The 12737-nt window shown below is 57.1% G+C and overlaps 1 protein-coding gene across 2 annotated transcripts; it reads right to left on the bottom strand.

The window, feature by feature from the left end:
- Positions 1-1732: 1732 nt before the first annotated feature.
- Positions 1733-11504, bottom strand: SPR (sepiapterin reductase). Of its 2 annotated transcripts, XR_012628609.1 has the most exons (5): positions 10925-11319; positions 9219-9509; positions 8185-9064; positions 6116-6257; positions 1733-5502 (listed from the first exon to the last, which is right to left on the bottom strand). XR_012628609.1 is itself a non-coding variant. In XM_074865397.1 (3 exons), exons 1-3 carry the CDS (start codon positions 11277-11279, stop codon positions 8874-8876), a joined length of 837 nt encoding a protein of 278 aa, XP_074721498.1. In that variant the 5' UTR covers positions 11280-11504; the 3' UTR covers positions 7754-8873. The 2 variants fall into 2 exon arrangements, 1 of the variants encoding a protein (XP_074721498.1); XM_074865397.1 differs by lacking the exons at positions 1733-5502; positions 6116-6257 and having other exon boundaries at positions 7754-9064; positions 10925-11504.
- Positions 11505-12737: the final 1233 nt, after the last annotated feature.

Raw genomic sequence — 12737 nt, 5'->3', positions numbered from 1 at the left:
ACCCCAACATTTCAGGTTTGGTTTGGATGAGAATAATAGCCGCCCGCTCCCCTCCCCGCTGGGAGAAAATATTTCATGGTGTTTTCAGCTTTTTAGGGTTTCTGGATGTGAAGAAACTGCACCGGGCGCTGGGAAGCTGCTGGGCTGAAGCTGGGAAAGAAGAATGGCCTGAATTGGAGGAGTTAGGGATGGAGTGCTTGGCACCACGCGATGGGCATCGCCACCCGGCCCCGAAGCGGCGTCGTGCCCTCGGCCACCCCGCTCCCTTCTTTGTCCTAAATCCTCGGCTTTTCAGGCCGGCCGCCTCTTTGTTGCGGGGAGGGTTTAGAAGTTGGAGGAATAGCTCAAGACGAATAAGCCAGCAGTAATTATTCACAGGGCTGCTCCTCCTCCTTGCTGTGGCCACGACGAGCCCCCCGGCCCCCGTGCAAACACCCCTTGAGCCTCCCTGAGCTGCGCGTCGGGGCCAGCGCAGAGCCTGGAGCCGTCCCACCCCACAGATGTGTCCCCTCCAGCACTGGTGACACGGCTGGAGGTGGCAGGAGGTGCCCAGGGGTGGAGGACACGCTGGAGGATGATGGCAAAGAGGCTGGACCCTCTCTCCAAATGGGTCCTCCAGGCTCGGGGCAGCTCTGGCATGTGCAAAATGCCATATTTTTAGGTAAAAAAAAAAAAAAAAAAGTGCTTTTCCTCCAGCCAAAGCTGGGGTGGGTTTCTGCTAGAAATCACCGACCTGCAGCTCCACTGCCTTGTGTCCCCGAGCAGCTCCAGGCCAGCGCTGTCCCCATCTATCCCCTGCGCCAGCTCCGATGCCACCAAACAACCTATTTTTTAATCCCAGGTCCCCAGCGTTTCCTTCCGGGAGCAGCCGACCGCACCCCTGCGATGCCAGGGACCGCCGTCACCACCGAGCATCCTTCCAGGGGCTTTTTGGGGTTCACAGCGACGGATGATGGGGAGGTGGGGGGGGAAAGCTGGGCATCCCCCCACACACCCTGTGCCGAGTGCGCTGGTACTTTGCAGCCTTGCTGGAAGCACCCGAGCTCGGCTCTGCTCTTGTTTTCTCAGATTCGGCTGTGTTTACTCCCAACACGAGTGACCGCCGTGGCCCTATTACGGGAGCGGCTGACAGCTCGGCTGACAAGTGTGCTCGCGGCAGGAATGTGAATGCGGCTCCCGGCCTCGGCGGCAGCTTTGCCAGCAGTGACACGGGCAGGGTGAGGCCACGCTGGTGGCTGGGTGATCCCTAAGGAAGGAGATGCTCTGGCTTTCCCGTGGGATCCCACACGGGATGGGGCGCTGCGAGCGATGGGCGCAGCGTGGCTTGTTCGCCCTTTCTGGTCTAAACTCGGCGCTGAGGATCTGCCAGAGCTCCCCCCAGCATCCTAATGGGAAGGACAGGGATCTGCTGGGATTATCTGGTGTGTGGGGCTGCACTGCAAGGTGACTGGGTTCAGTTTTGGGCCCCTCACTCCAAAAAGGCCATTGAATGACTCGAGCGTGTCCAGAGAAGGGCAACGGAGCTGGTGCAGGGTCTGGAGCACAGGTGTGATGGGGAGCGGCTGAGGGAACTGGGGGGGTTTAGTCTGGAGAAGAGGAGGCTGAGGGGAGACCTCATGGGCCTCTACAACTGCCTGAAAGGAGGGTGCAGAGAGGGGGGATGAGTCTCTTGAGCCAAGGAACCAGCGCCAGGCCAAGAGGGAATGGCTTCAAGCTGCGCCAGGGCAGGGTCAGGCTGGCTCTTAGGAAGGATTTCTTTGCAGAAGGGGTTGTTGGGCGTTGGAATGGGCTGCCCAGGGCAGGGGGGGAGTCCCCATCCCTGGAGGGGTTGAAGAGTCGGGTTGACCCAGCGCTGAGGGATCTGGTGGAGTTGGGAACGGTCAGGGTGAGGTTCATGGTTGGTCTGGAGGATCTTCAAGGGCTTTTCCAACCGAAATGATTCTGTTATTCTGTGGGGAAGGGCTGAGCCATCGCCCCAGGAGGATGTCAAGGCTGAGTGGAGGGTGGTGGGTTGCAGTGGAGGAGGAGGATGGATGTGCTGATGGGAACCGGTGGCTTTGCTGAAGGAAAGGGGACAGGGAGCAGCCGGTGTCAGGACCGGACAGTGTCCGCAAATCCCAGGGAGCAGCTCAGCCACAGCCTGCCTCCGGCTTGGCACTCGATATTTGGGGAAGGAGGCTTGGAAGGCACCTGGCTGCTTCCCACGTGGGCCGGCAGCAAACGGGACAAAGTCTGGCTTTGGGGTGGTGTGTAATAAAACAGGGAAAAACTCCCATTTCTGCCAGCTCTTTCCCACTGGGGTGGAGGTGGCCACTGGTCTGCAGGGCCCGGTTTGATCATCACTGAATTCGGTGGGTGCAGGGCAGCACCGGGAGTGATGCCGAAGCCGGGGATCCGGCGCTGATCCCAGCTTAGCGCCCAGCCCAGCGAGTCCAGCTGCTCTGCCCGCACCAGATAAAGGTGGTTTAATTAATCACAGATCATTTCTGCCATGTCCCCCCATTAACCTCCATCGCAGACTAAATAATAACTCATTAAAGGCATTTGAAGCTCGCAGGAACAGGACAGTTTACCAGCAAACCCACTGCTCTTTGGCTCTAAACTGGGTTAATCTGTCATCTCTGCTCACTGGACCAACAGGTCCCTCGTTACACATTAAATGGCTGCTCCGAGGGCTGTGGCCAGCCTGGAGCTGGTCCTTCTCCTTGCTTAACACTAAGGCCACCAAAACCAGGGGACAGTGTAGAAGGGAGAGGAATAACAAGTCAGCGAGCTGGGAGTGAGGAGTGTGAAGAATTATGGGGAGGAGGACGCGCGAGCAAGTGTCCAGTCTCGGGGAGAAGAGGTGGTGAGAACCATGCCAGCTCAGCAGAAAGATGTTTGTTGTTCTAACCCTCTCAGGCTTGGTGAACCTCCACCAAATCCCAGCCACGGCCCTGAGAACACCCTGCAAAGCTCCCGACTTGTCGTATTGAGAGGTGGGAGGTTTTGGGATGGTTGGTTGTGTGTCCACCCCCCCCATCCCAGGCATCTCCTCTGTTAACACCAGGCCATGCGCATGGCTGGGGTGTCTCCATGGGCATCTCAGGGGTCTCTGCACGTAGGATGGGGGTCCCTGGGTGGGGAGCGTGGGCACCACCAGACCTTCCCCCCCCCCCCGCCCCAGGAACACCGTTGCTGAAAGAGCAGCTCATTTACCTTTGGCCTCGTGGCCGGAGGCAGCTGCTTGTTTGCGAGCGAGGAGCTCGCTGGGCACTCAGTGTCCTAGCCAAAAGGCCCATGCTCAGCATTTCTGGCCACCGGATGGGAAAATAAAGGTCTTCTTCTCCCCTCTGCTGAGAAACCTTTAATAAGGGGCAGAGGGACCTTGCTCCAGCCTCTTGCCCTGCTGAGCCGGGGGCAGCCCAGGTCAGTGGCTGAGATTTGGGAGGTCATTGGGTGCACGCTGGTTTTAATTTGGGAGGCTTTGGGGGGGATTTAGGAGGCTCACCCTCGCCACTGTCCTGAGGATTGGGTCACACATGTGGAAACAAAACCCCAGCAGTGACATTGACTCCTTTCATAACCCAGTTCCCTGCATTTCACCGCTGGCACAAAGGGCACAGTGTCTCCCCCGGCATGGGGAGGGGGCTGGGGAGGGTCCTCTGGGGACCTGGGGCCAGTCGCTTGGGCAGTGTCACTCCTAAGCCTCACACACACGCTTCTGGAGGCAATCCCAGGCACAAATCCAGGCTGGGTGAGGAGTGGATTGAGAGCAGCCCCAAGGAGAAGGACTTGGGGGTGTTGGTGGATGGAAAACTGACTGTGAGCCAGCAACGTGCACTCACAGCCCAGAAAGCCAACCGAGTGCTGGGCTGCACCCAGAGCAGTGTGGGCAGCAGGGCGAGGGGGGGGATTCTCCCCCTCTGCTCTGCTCTCGTCAGACCCCCCTGCAGTGCTGGGTCCAGCTCTGGGGGCACCAACATCAGAAGGACACGGACCTGCTTGAGTGGGGCCAGAGGAGGCCACGAAGATGCTCGGGGGGCTGGAGCACCCCCCTGTGAGGACAGGCTGAGAGAGTTGGGGGGTTCAGCTGGAGAAGAGAAGGCTCCGGGGAGACCTTAGAGCGGCCTCCCAGGACTGAAAGGGGCTACAGGAAAGGGGGGAGGGACTCTTGATCAGGGGGAAGGGATAGGATGAGGGGTAACAGTTTTAAACTGACAGAGGGGAGATTTAGATGAGATTAAGGGAGAAATTCTTCCCTGTGAGGGTGGTGAGGCCCTGGCACAGGTTGCCCAGAGAAGCTGTGGCTGCCCCCTCCCTGGAAGGGTTCAAGGCCAGGTTGGACGGGGCTTTGGGCAACCTGGGCTAGTGGAAAGTGTCCCTGCCTGTGGCAGGGGGGGTGGGACTGGATGATCTTTAAGGTCCCTTCCCACCCAAACCAGTCTGGGATTCTATAAGATCCCTTCCTGCCCCAAACTGCCATCGAGGCCATCGCAGGGGTTTCGGTAGCACTTTATAGGGGTCTCACACAAGGAGGCACCTGCCCAGCTCGTGCTCCAGCTTTGTCTGTCCCTGTTTACCAGGGCTCAGGGAAGCATCACACCTTCACCAACACCCATCCGTTACAGAAATCGCTGCAGCGGGGAAGGGCCAGGCACTCTCAGCACGTCCATCCTGCTGCTCTGCCCCCCAGCAGCAAGTCAATTGCTTTTTCTTGAGCTCAGAGCAAGGAGGGGGGGACACACACGGCCCTTGCAGCCACGCACTGGGAGAGCGGGGGTGGACAGTCCTTCCCGGGGCTGCCACAACCCCCAGCACTTCTCTCCAGGATGGGATGGGAAGGAAAAAGCAAAGGGGGGAAAAAAATGGGGAATAAAGCAGGAAAAGGGATAAAATGCCTTACACAGTATTTTGCTGCAGGAGGCACGGAGGGAAGGCAGGTTGGTGGGAGGCTGGCAAGGGGGCAGACCCGCTTGGAGGGACACCCCATGCTAGGCAGGATTTTGGGCTTGACAAGCCCCACTTTACCCCTGCTCAGGAGAACAGAGGCCGTGGGTCCTGTCTGGGGTGAAGGAGGTGATGGCTCCTTTCGGGGTGACCCCCTTCAGCCACAGGGTTCATCCTTAGCTCATGGGAGGGCACTGCCCAAATATTGGGGCTCCCTTAGGGCACGTTAGCCCCATCAGCTACACTCTGCCAGGTGGGCTGTGAGCTCCTGTCTCTGAAATTAGGAGAGCTCAAAACTTCTGTTTTTTTTTAAATACCCCTTTTTCTCCTCATTGAGCCTCTGGCACGGTCCCGTGGTGCCAGAACGTGGAGTCTGAATTTAAAAAAAATATATCAGCCGTTGTAGGTACCTGTGATGAGGTGGTGCAAAGGCAGGAGGGGAGCCTGAGCTTGTGTCCCGCTCCAGCCCACCCAACAGCCCGTTGCTGTTCCGGAGGCAGCGATGCTGTCTCACCCTCCGCGCTGGTGTCTGTTATCCAGTCTCCATACGCCCTCAGCTGGTCACAGAAAATGCTAGAAAAGGGAAGAAAAATATTTCATATCGTTTTGTCGTTGCATCTCACAGCACTCATGGGTGCTGGACTCACGGAGCATGGGAAATGGGCCCACTCCCTGGGCAGGGGATGTGGGTACTGGGGGGATGCTGGAAACCAGGGGTTGCTGGTACCCGGGGGGATGTTGGTACCTGGTGGATGCTGGTACCCAGAGGATGCTGGTACCTGGGGGGATGCTGGAACCCGGGGGGATGTTGGTACCTGGTGGATGCTGGTACCCAGAGGATACTGGTATTGGAGGGATGCTGGTACCTGGGGGTATGCTGGAAACCAGAGGATGCTGGTACCTGGGGGGATGCTGGTACCCAGAGGATGTCCCAAAAGCATCACTGGCATTTCTCCTTGGGCAGGGGATGCCCTAAGAGTACCACTGGCATTTCTCCCTGGGCAGAGCTCTGCTCCTGGAGCAGGACTCCTAAGCTCAGCGCATCCCTGGTGTTTACAGAGCGATGCCAAACACTTAAACACACGCTCAGTGAGTCCAAGGGGATGAAAACCCCGAAAATAAAACATCCAGATTACAGCTTGGAGCACCGTCAAGTGACAAGTGGCTGTGCTGAAGACAAACTTACCCCCTTGAACTTTGACCATGTGGATGCTTCACCAGCAAAATTCAGCAGCGTGAGCCACAGGAGATCGCTGCAGGCGTAGGATTCACACTTGGTATGTGCTTGATGTTTGCAACAGGTTCCCTCTTCGAGCAGATGTAGTTTCCTGGTTGAAGGGACAGGGACACCAAGGCTGAGTTTTGCTCCTGCTGCTCAGGGGCTGCCCCTGAGCACCAGGGGAGAGAGAAAAGGGGGTGAAAAGTGACCCAGGTTCCAGCACAAGACAGACACGGACCTGCTTGAGCGGGGTCAGAGGAGGCCACGAAGACACTCGGGGGGCTGGAGCACCCCCCTGTGAGGACAGGCTGAGAGAGTTGGGGGGTTCAGCTGGAGAAGAGAAGGCTCCAGGGACACCTTAGAGCGGCCTCCCAGGGCTTAAAGGGGCTACAGGAAAGGGGGGAGGGACTCTTGATCAGGGGGAAGGGATAGGATGAGGGGTAACAGTTTTAAACTGACAGAGGGGAGATTTAGATGAGATCTAAGGGAGAAATTCTTCCCTGTGAGGGTGGTGAGGCCCTGGCACAGGTTGCCCAGAGAAGCTGTGGCTGCCCCCTCCCTGGAAGGGTTCAAGGCCAGGTTGGACGGGGCTTTGGGCAACCTGGGCTAGTGGAAGGTGTCCCTGCCTGGGGCAGGGGGGTGGACTGGACGGGCTTTAAGGTCCCTTCCCACCCAAACCAGTCTGTGAATCAAATCCAGCGTTTCATTAATGATTTCATTAACGTTGTGTGCAGCAGGATATAAGCACCTCACTATTTAAATTCAGTGCTCCTGACTTACGTACCCTCTCCTGGGGGCGAGGTTTGGGTTGAAGCACTGCCTGGTTTTGGGTGGCACCTCTGTGATACCATAAACCCCGACACAGATGCTCCACGAAGACGCAGAGTTGCTGATACATCCCCAGCCACCGGTGAGCAGTCAGAGCTCAACCAAGCACGTGGAGTCCAAAGCCAATCCTCCCCCTCGGCTTCCCCAAAGAACCCAGCGGCATCTCCCACCCAGCTGCTACCAAAGGGTCCCTGTGATCAGAGCAGCCCCCTCCCCCAGCACCCACCCACCTCCTCCTGCGATTTGGGGCTCCTTGAGCCTTTCTGGGGGGGCTCTTCCACCTTCAGCCTAGCCTCTGGACAGCCCACGGCCTGTGACCCGCTAAGGGCAGGACTTGGCAGCCCCAGCGCTGAGCACTGGCATGATTTTTTGCAGACAGCCAGAGCCCAAAAGAGGATTTCTGTCTAAGAGGGGATGGGACAAGCCACCACAGATACAGGGTGAGGAGACAGGAGATTCTGGTCAGCAGCAAGTCTGTCCGGATTTCACAGACCACATGAACCACCATCAGGCATCAAACCCCAGAAAAACCACCCTGTTGCCAGTGTAGTGAGCAGCAGAGGGGGTTTTGCTAACAAGGAGTTTCACAAGCATAGAGGGAAGGTGAAACCAAGCAGCAGACTAGCTGGACAGGGTTAAGTTAACACAGAGTTAATGAAATGGCTCAGAGATGGAAGAACAGGACGGCAGGTTGGTGCCTTATTGGATGAAGACAGTGCTTAACCCAGGCTCTCTCCTCCCACAAATTTATCAACTTTTAAAGATATAGAAGACCCAGACGAGACACGGAACTTTTAATGATTGTAGATCCAGGTGGAAAAAATTTGAAATAAATGGGTGACAGAGGACTGCAGGGAGGTTGCTGTCACTGAGCACAGGGGACATCGGGCATTTCCAGGGCACTGTGCTTCAAAGCAGCTCTCCTGCACCAACACAAGTTACAGAGCAGCTGCTTTCTAGAAGGGCAAGTCTACAAGTGCCTGTGCCTCTTGGAATATGTCGAAAAAACGAGGATAAAACCCTACAAATCATTGAAAGTGAACAACCCGGGAGGAGCTGAAGCCCCAGATCCAGGCTTGGACCCAGAACCTGCAAACAGGAGCACGGTGTGAACCGAGGGCAGCATCTCAGACGTGCTCTGACCCGCGCTGCGCCTGCGCACAGGTTTAGGTAAGCTGGTGACCCCAGCCAGGCACCCAAGTATTCACCCCTCCTCCGTGGCCAGCTCCCTCTCCTGGCGATATTGCTGCCTTTGTGCAGAACACACGGGGACAGGCTTTGGCTCCACATCTTAACGCACAAAACTCGCACAGAGACGATGCCAGAACTGCAGGAAAGTCTGGCCAAGCCACCACTGAGACAGGGGACGGACAGGCAGGGCTCTGGGGTGACAGCCACCTCCTCTGGCCACGGGAATGGCTCTTTTGCCTGTTGGCGACTCGCTCGGGTGCTGACCACACAGCTCCTGCGGGGCAAAGGGGACAGACGCAGGGACACTCAGCTCTAACCCCATTGTTGCTTCTTTGAGACCTTCCAGGGTGGCTTTCTGACCCAGCCTTGCATGCCCTGGTACCTCCTTGGCTCACACATGCTCCCGCACAGGAGAGCTTTAAGCCTCTGTGCTTATTCCCTTGGAAAAGCCACCTCTGCTCCCCCATCCCCAGCAGCTGAGACATCCCCGCTCCTGCTGGCAGGTGCCCAGGAGGGCTCAGTGAAGCAGTAACTTCCTCCCATGCCTATCGGGGCACTAGGAGTATTTATAAGGCACCCGGAGGTCTTCTCTCGAAAGCTGCGCAGCACCCGGGGCTCAAACACAGTCATCAAACACGCTGGAGGCACTCGAGAGGTGGCTCAGCAGAAGGCAAAGCAGAAAGGCAAAGGTGGAGGTGAGAGTAACTCAGACATTGTAGAAATCCACGTGGGCGCCGGAGGGAAAGGTGTCCTCTTCCAGGAGATTCACCAGCTTCTGGGCCGACACGGTGCAGTCTATCAGCTGGCCACTCTCCTGCAGGCTCTGGAAAAATTGACGCATTTCAGGGTCCCCAGTCTTAGTCCGGGCTAAGAGCTGCATGTCCGTGTCCAGAGGACCTGGGGAAGAACAAAAACAAAAAAAAAAGAAATCACATAAGAAGGAAGCAAAATCCAGGGCTAATTTTCCCGCTGCGCCTGGCTCAGCTGCAAGAATCTTTAACCCACAAAGCCAGGAGAAAATGAATAGCAATTAATGAGCTTCCATCCTCACCCGGGGCGTAGTTGAGCACACGGACATCAGGCTCCTCGAGCGCCAGCACCTGGAACATCATGTCGCGGGAAGCCTTCCCGCTGCAGTACAGGGCCCAGTTTTTGAAGGGCTTGATGGCACAGAGTGAGGAGACGTTCACCACCGTCCTGCTCGAGCCGGGCCGCGCCCCGAAGGCTTTCAGGGCCGTGGTGGTGAGGCAGAGTGCCGAGGTGACGTTGAAGGCAAAGTAGCTGTTGATCTCATCTGGGTCGGTGAGGTCGAGGAAGGATTTGGAGACGTCTCCCAGGGAGCCTAGGAGGGATAAATTAGTTAAGAGTAGGTAAAGATGGGTTCAACACCACAGCACATCCCTTTTGCTCTTGTATTTTGGCGTGCAATGCTCTCTTACAGAGAGAATCACAGAATCATCCAGGTTGGAAAAGCCCTTGAAGAACATCCAGACCAACCATGAACCTCACCCTGACCGTTCCCAACTCCACCAGATCCCTCAGCGCTGGGTCAACCCGACTCTTCAACCCCTCCAGGGATGGGGACTCCCCCCCTGCCCTGGGCAGCCCTTTCCAACGCCCAACAACCCCTTCTGCAAAGAAATCCTTCCTAAGAGCCAGTCTGACCCTGCCCTGGCGCAGCTTGAGGCCATTCCCTCTTGGCCTGCCGCTGGTTCCTTGGCTCAAGAGACTCATCCCCCCTCTCTGCACCCTCCTTTCAGGCAGTTGCAGAGGGCCATGAGGTCTCCCCTCAGCCTCCTCTTCTCCAGACTAAACCCCCCAGTTCCCTCAGCCGCTCCCCATCACACCTGTGCTCCAGACCCTGCACCAGCTCCGTTGCCCTTCTCTGGACATGCTCGAGTCATTCAATGGCCTTTTTGGAGTGAGGGGCCCAAAACTGAACCCACTCATCGAGGGGCGGCCTCACCAGTGCTGAGTACAGGGGTAAATCCCTTCCCTGTCTCTACTGACCAAAAAGACAAAAGCAAGCAGCTTTGCTGGCCCAACCTCTAGCAGGGTCTCACCGCAGAGTGAGGAGCTCAGCACAGCCCGGCTCTGCCCATCACTTTCGGGGCACCTGCTGAACCAACAGCGGTGACGCAGGACACGGACCTGCCGTGCTAATCCTCTGCCAAGACAAACAGCTCCCAACCCTCCAGCCTGAAGTACAAGGTCCCCACGGGCCACCACGCACGTCTCTCTTTTGGAACCAAGTCAGTAAAGTCCTAACTCCTGTAGCATGCATTACCTACTGCAATGTGTGGTCTTATTCATAGTGACAACAGGTGAAAAAAGGCTCTAAAAGCAACAGGCATTACAGATTGTAAGCGAAGCGCCCGCAAGGCAGGGCCAGAAGTTTTTCTGAAGGTTTGTACTCAGGGAGCAGAGCGGTAGGAGGGTGCAGGAAGGTGGCCAGCTGGCCCTACGCCCTGAGTAACGGGTAAAACCTTGTGAGAAGCAAAGCACCACGGTCCCAGCAGCGAGCTGTCGCTGGTGCGCTCCCCAAATTCATTACTTTAATAAAATAGTAAGATCCGGACAGGGTGAAACTCCCACTGCTCCTTCCGTTATTTACTCGGTTCGGTTATTTACTGGCCCCCAAAGCACCGCTCAAGCCCCGGCTCAGCCGGTGTGGAACCCCGGGGGGACCCGCCGGCGCCGAGCCCCGCTGCCCCGGGGAGGCGGAGGAGGGAGGGGGGGGGACGGTCGCGCTGTTACCGGCGTTGTTGACGAGGAGTAGGCGGCCGGGCGGGGCGGCGGGCAGCACCTCCCGCAGGGCAGCGACCGCCCGCCGCAGCCCCTGCTCGCAGCCCAGGTCGGCGGCCACGCACTCCACCCGCAGCCCAGTACCGCCGCCCCGCAGCTCGGCCGCCAGGTCGGCCAGCGCCTCCGCCGAGCGCGCCAGCAGCAGCAGCACCGAGCCCTCGCCCAGGCGCGGGGCCAGCAGCCGCGCCAGGCTGCGCCCGAAGCCCCGGGAGGCGCCGGTCAACACGCAGGCGGACGCGGCCCAGCGCCCGGACGCGGGTCTCACGCCAGGCCCCGGCTCCGCTCCAGGCCCAGGCCGCGGCTCCATCGCGGCCCCGGCCAGACAGGGGGTGGGTGGGCGTGACAACGCGCCTCGCCACGTGATGCGCCCCCACCACGTGACACGTGCCGGCACCGCCGCCAGCTCCGATTGGTCCCCGCCGCCGCCTCGCTGACGGGTGGGCGTGGCCAGAGCCGCAGCGCCCCCTTCCGGCTGGGGCCGACGCCTCGGGCCCGGCCTGGCCCAGGCGAGGCCGCGCTCGCGTTTTCCTCCACAACATTTTTATTTTTTTCAATGTGTTTTTCAATGCCTTTTTCACTACATTTTTTTTAATACTTTTTTTTTCCGATACATTTTTTCCCAGTGCGCACGTAACCCCCCCTCACGCACCTCCCCAGCCTTGGCGCTTCCTGCGCACACACCCCTCTTTTCCCTCTGCCGTCACTATTTTTGGCACCGGTTGCTTATTAAGCAGCGAAAGCGCTGTCTGATCCCAAAGAGTCCTAAACCCCTTTTTATAAAAATAAATCTCTCTGCGCATGACGATGCAGACAACCTTCAAAGCGGGTTTTTGCAGGCGGTACCTGGTTTGTGTGGGATTCGCTGGCAGCTGGCCTTGGTTTCCCAGCTGTTAAATCCTGAGGACAGATGGGTCCTGCGGCGTGTGAGCAGGTAACGAAGCGGAGTTTCACTCTATTAAGCGGTCGCAGACTGGGCTGAAACCCTCAGGCGTTCTAATAAAGCATTAAAAATTCATGCTATGGCAAAAACCCAAGAGTGATATTTGTTTTGCTAAAGCAAATCTTACACATTCAGTAAAATTAAGATCATCAGCAAAAAAATAAGACAGCAAACGTGTATTTTTTTCACAAGTAGCTTCTTGATGGCAGAACTTGCTTTAGTGACTGCCAGTTCCCCCTTCCCATTTTGGCAGCTCCAGTCTCCTGCATCCATCACGCTTCTTGCCCCGGTTCCCAGGCTGGCACCGCACCCTGTCCCACGTAGCCGTGCTCAGCGCAGAGCTGGGCCAGCTGGAAATGGCCATCATTTTGCTGGACTTTCCTTCCAGCAGACCATTTCTTCCATCTGACCTGTTACTAGGCTACACCGAAGAGTGTAGAAGTAGGAGTGAGGGTCTGGGAAACAGTTTTTTTTAGCTGACAGAAGTTGCTTGTGCTAATATTCACTAAAAATAAAAAATCAGAGGGAGGCAGCTGGTGACTAAACTATCCCAGAGCTGGAACTGGAGGGCAGAGCTCCAGAGAAATTGTAAATCCATAAGCTACCTCTTGATGTCTGATTCCCTCCTTTGTGCTCTTCTGTAAATGAACAGGCTTGTGCCAAGGACAATTTTCCTTTGGTATTTACTTTGCACTGTGCAAATTTAGGCGAATTGAGGATGATGTGATGTACCTCCTTGTCACTGCAGACTCAGCAAAATGATTTCCCGTGCTTACGGTGCTGCTTTCACACAGCTGACCTGTGACACCACGTCACCTCCTGATG

The sequence above is a fragment of the Strix uralensis genome, chromosome 4 (assembly GCF_047716275.1).
Source record: "Strix uralensis isolate ZFMK-TIS-50842 chromosome 4, bStrUra1, whole genome shotgun sequence".
NCBI classification, from domain to species: Eukaryota; Metazoa; Chordata; class Aves; order Strigiformes; family Strigidae; genus Strix; species Strix uralensis.
This window is presented reverse-complemented; position numbering and strand designations above follow the sequence as displayed.

Coding starts and splice junctions, on each gene's coding strand:
- SPR (XM_074865397.1), bottom strand. CDS start 11,279: ATGGAGCCGCGGCCTGGGCCTGGAGCGGAGCCGGGGCCTGGCGTGAGA. Junction 9,510..10,924: donor ACTCCTCGTCAACAACGCCG/GTAACAGCGCGA, acceptor TATCCCTCCTAG/GCTCCCTGGGAGACGTCTCC. Junction 9,065..9,218: donor TGTGCTCAACTACGCCCCGG/GTGAGGATGGAA, acceptor GTTCTTCCCCAG/GTCCTCTGGACACGGACATG.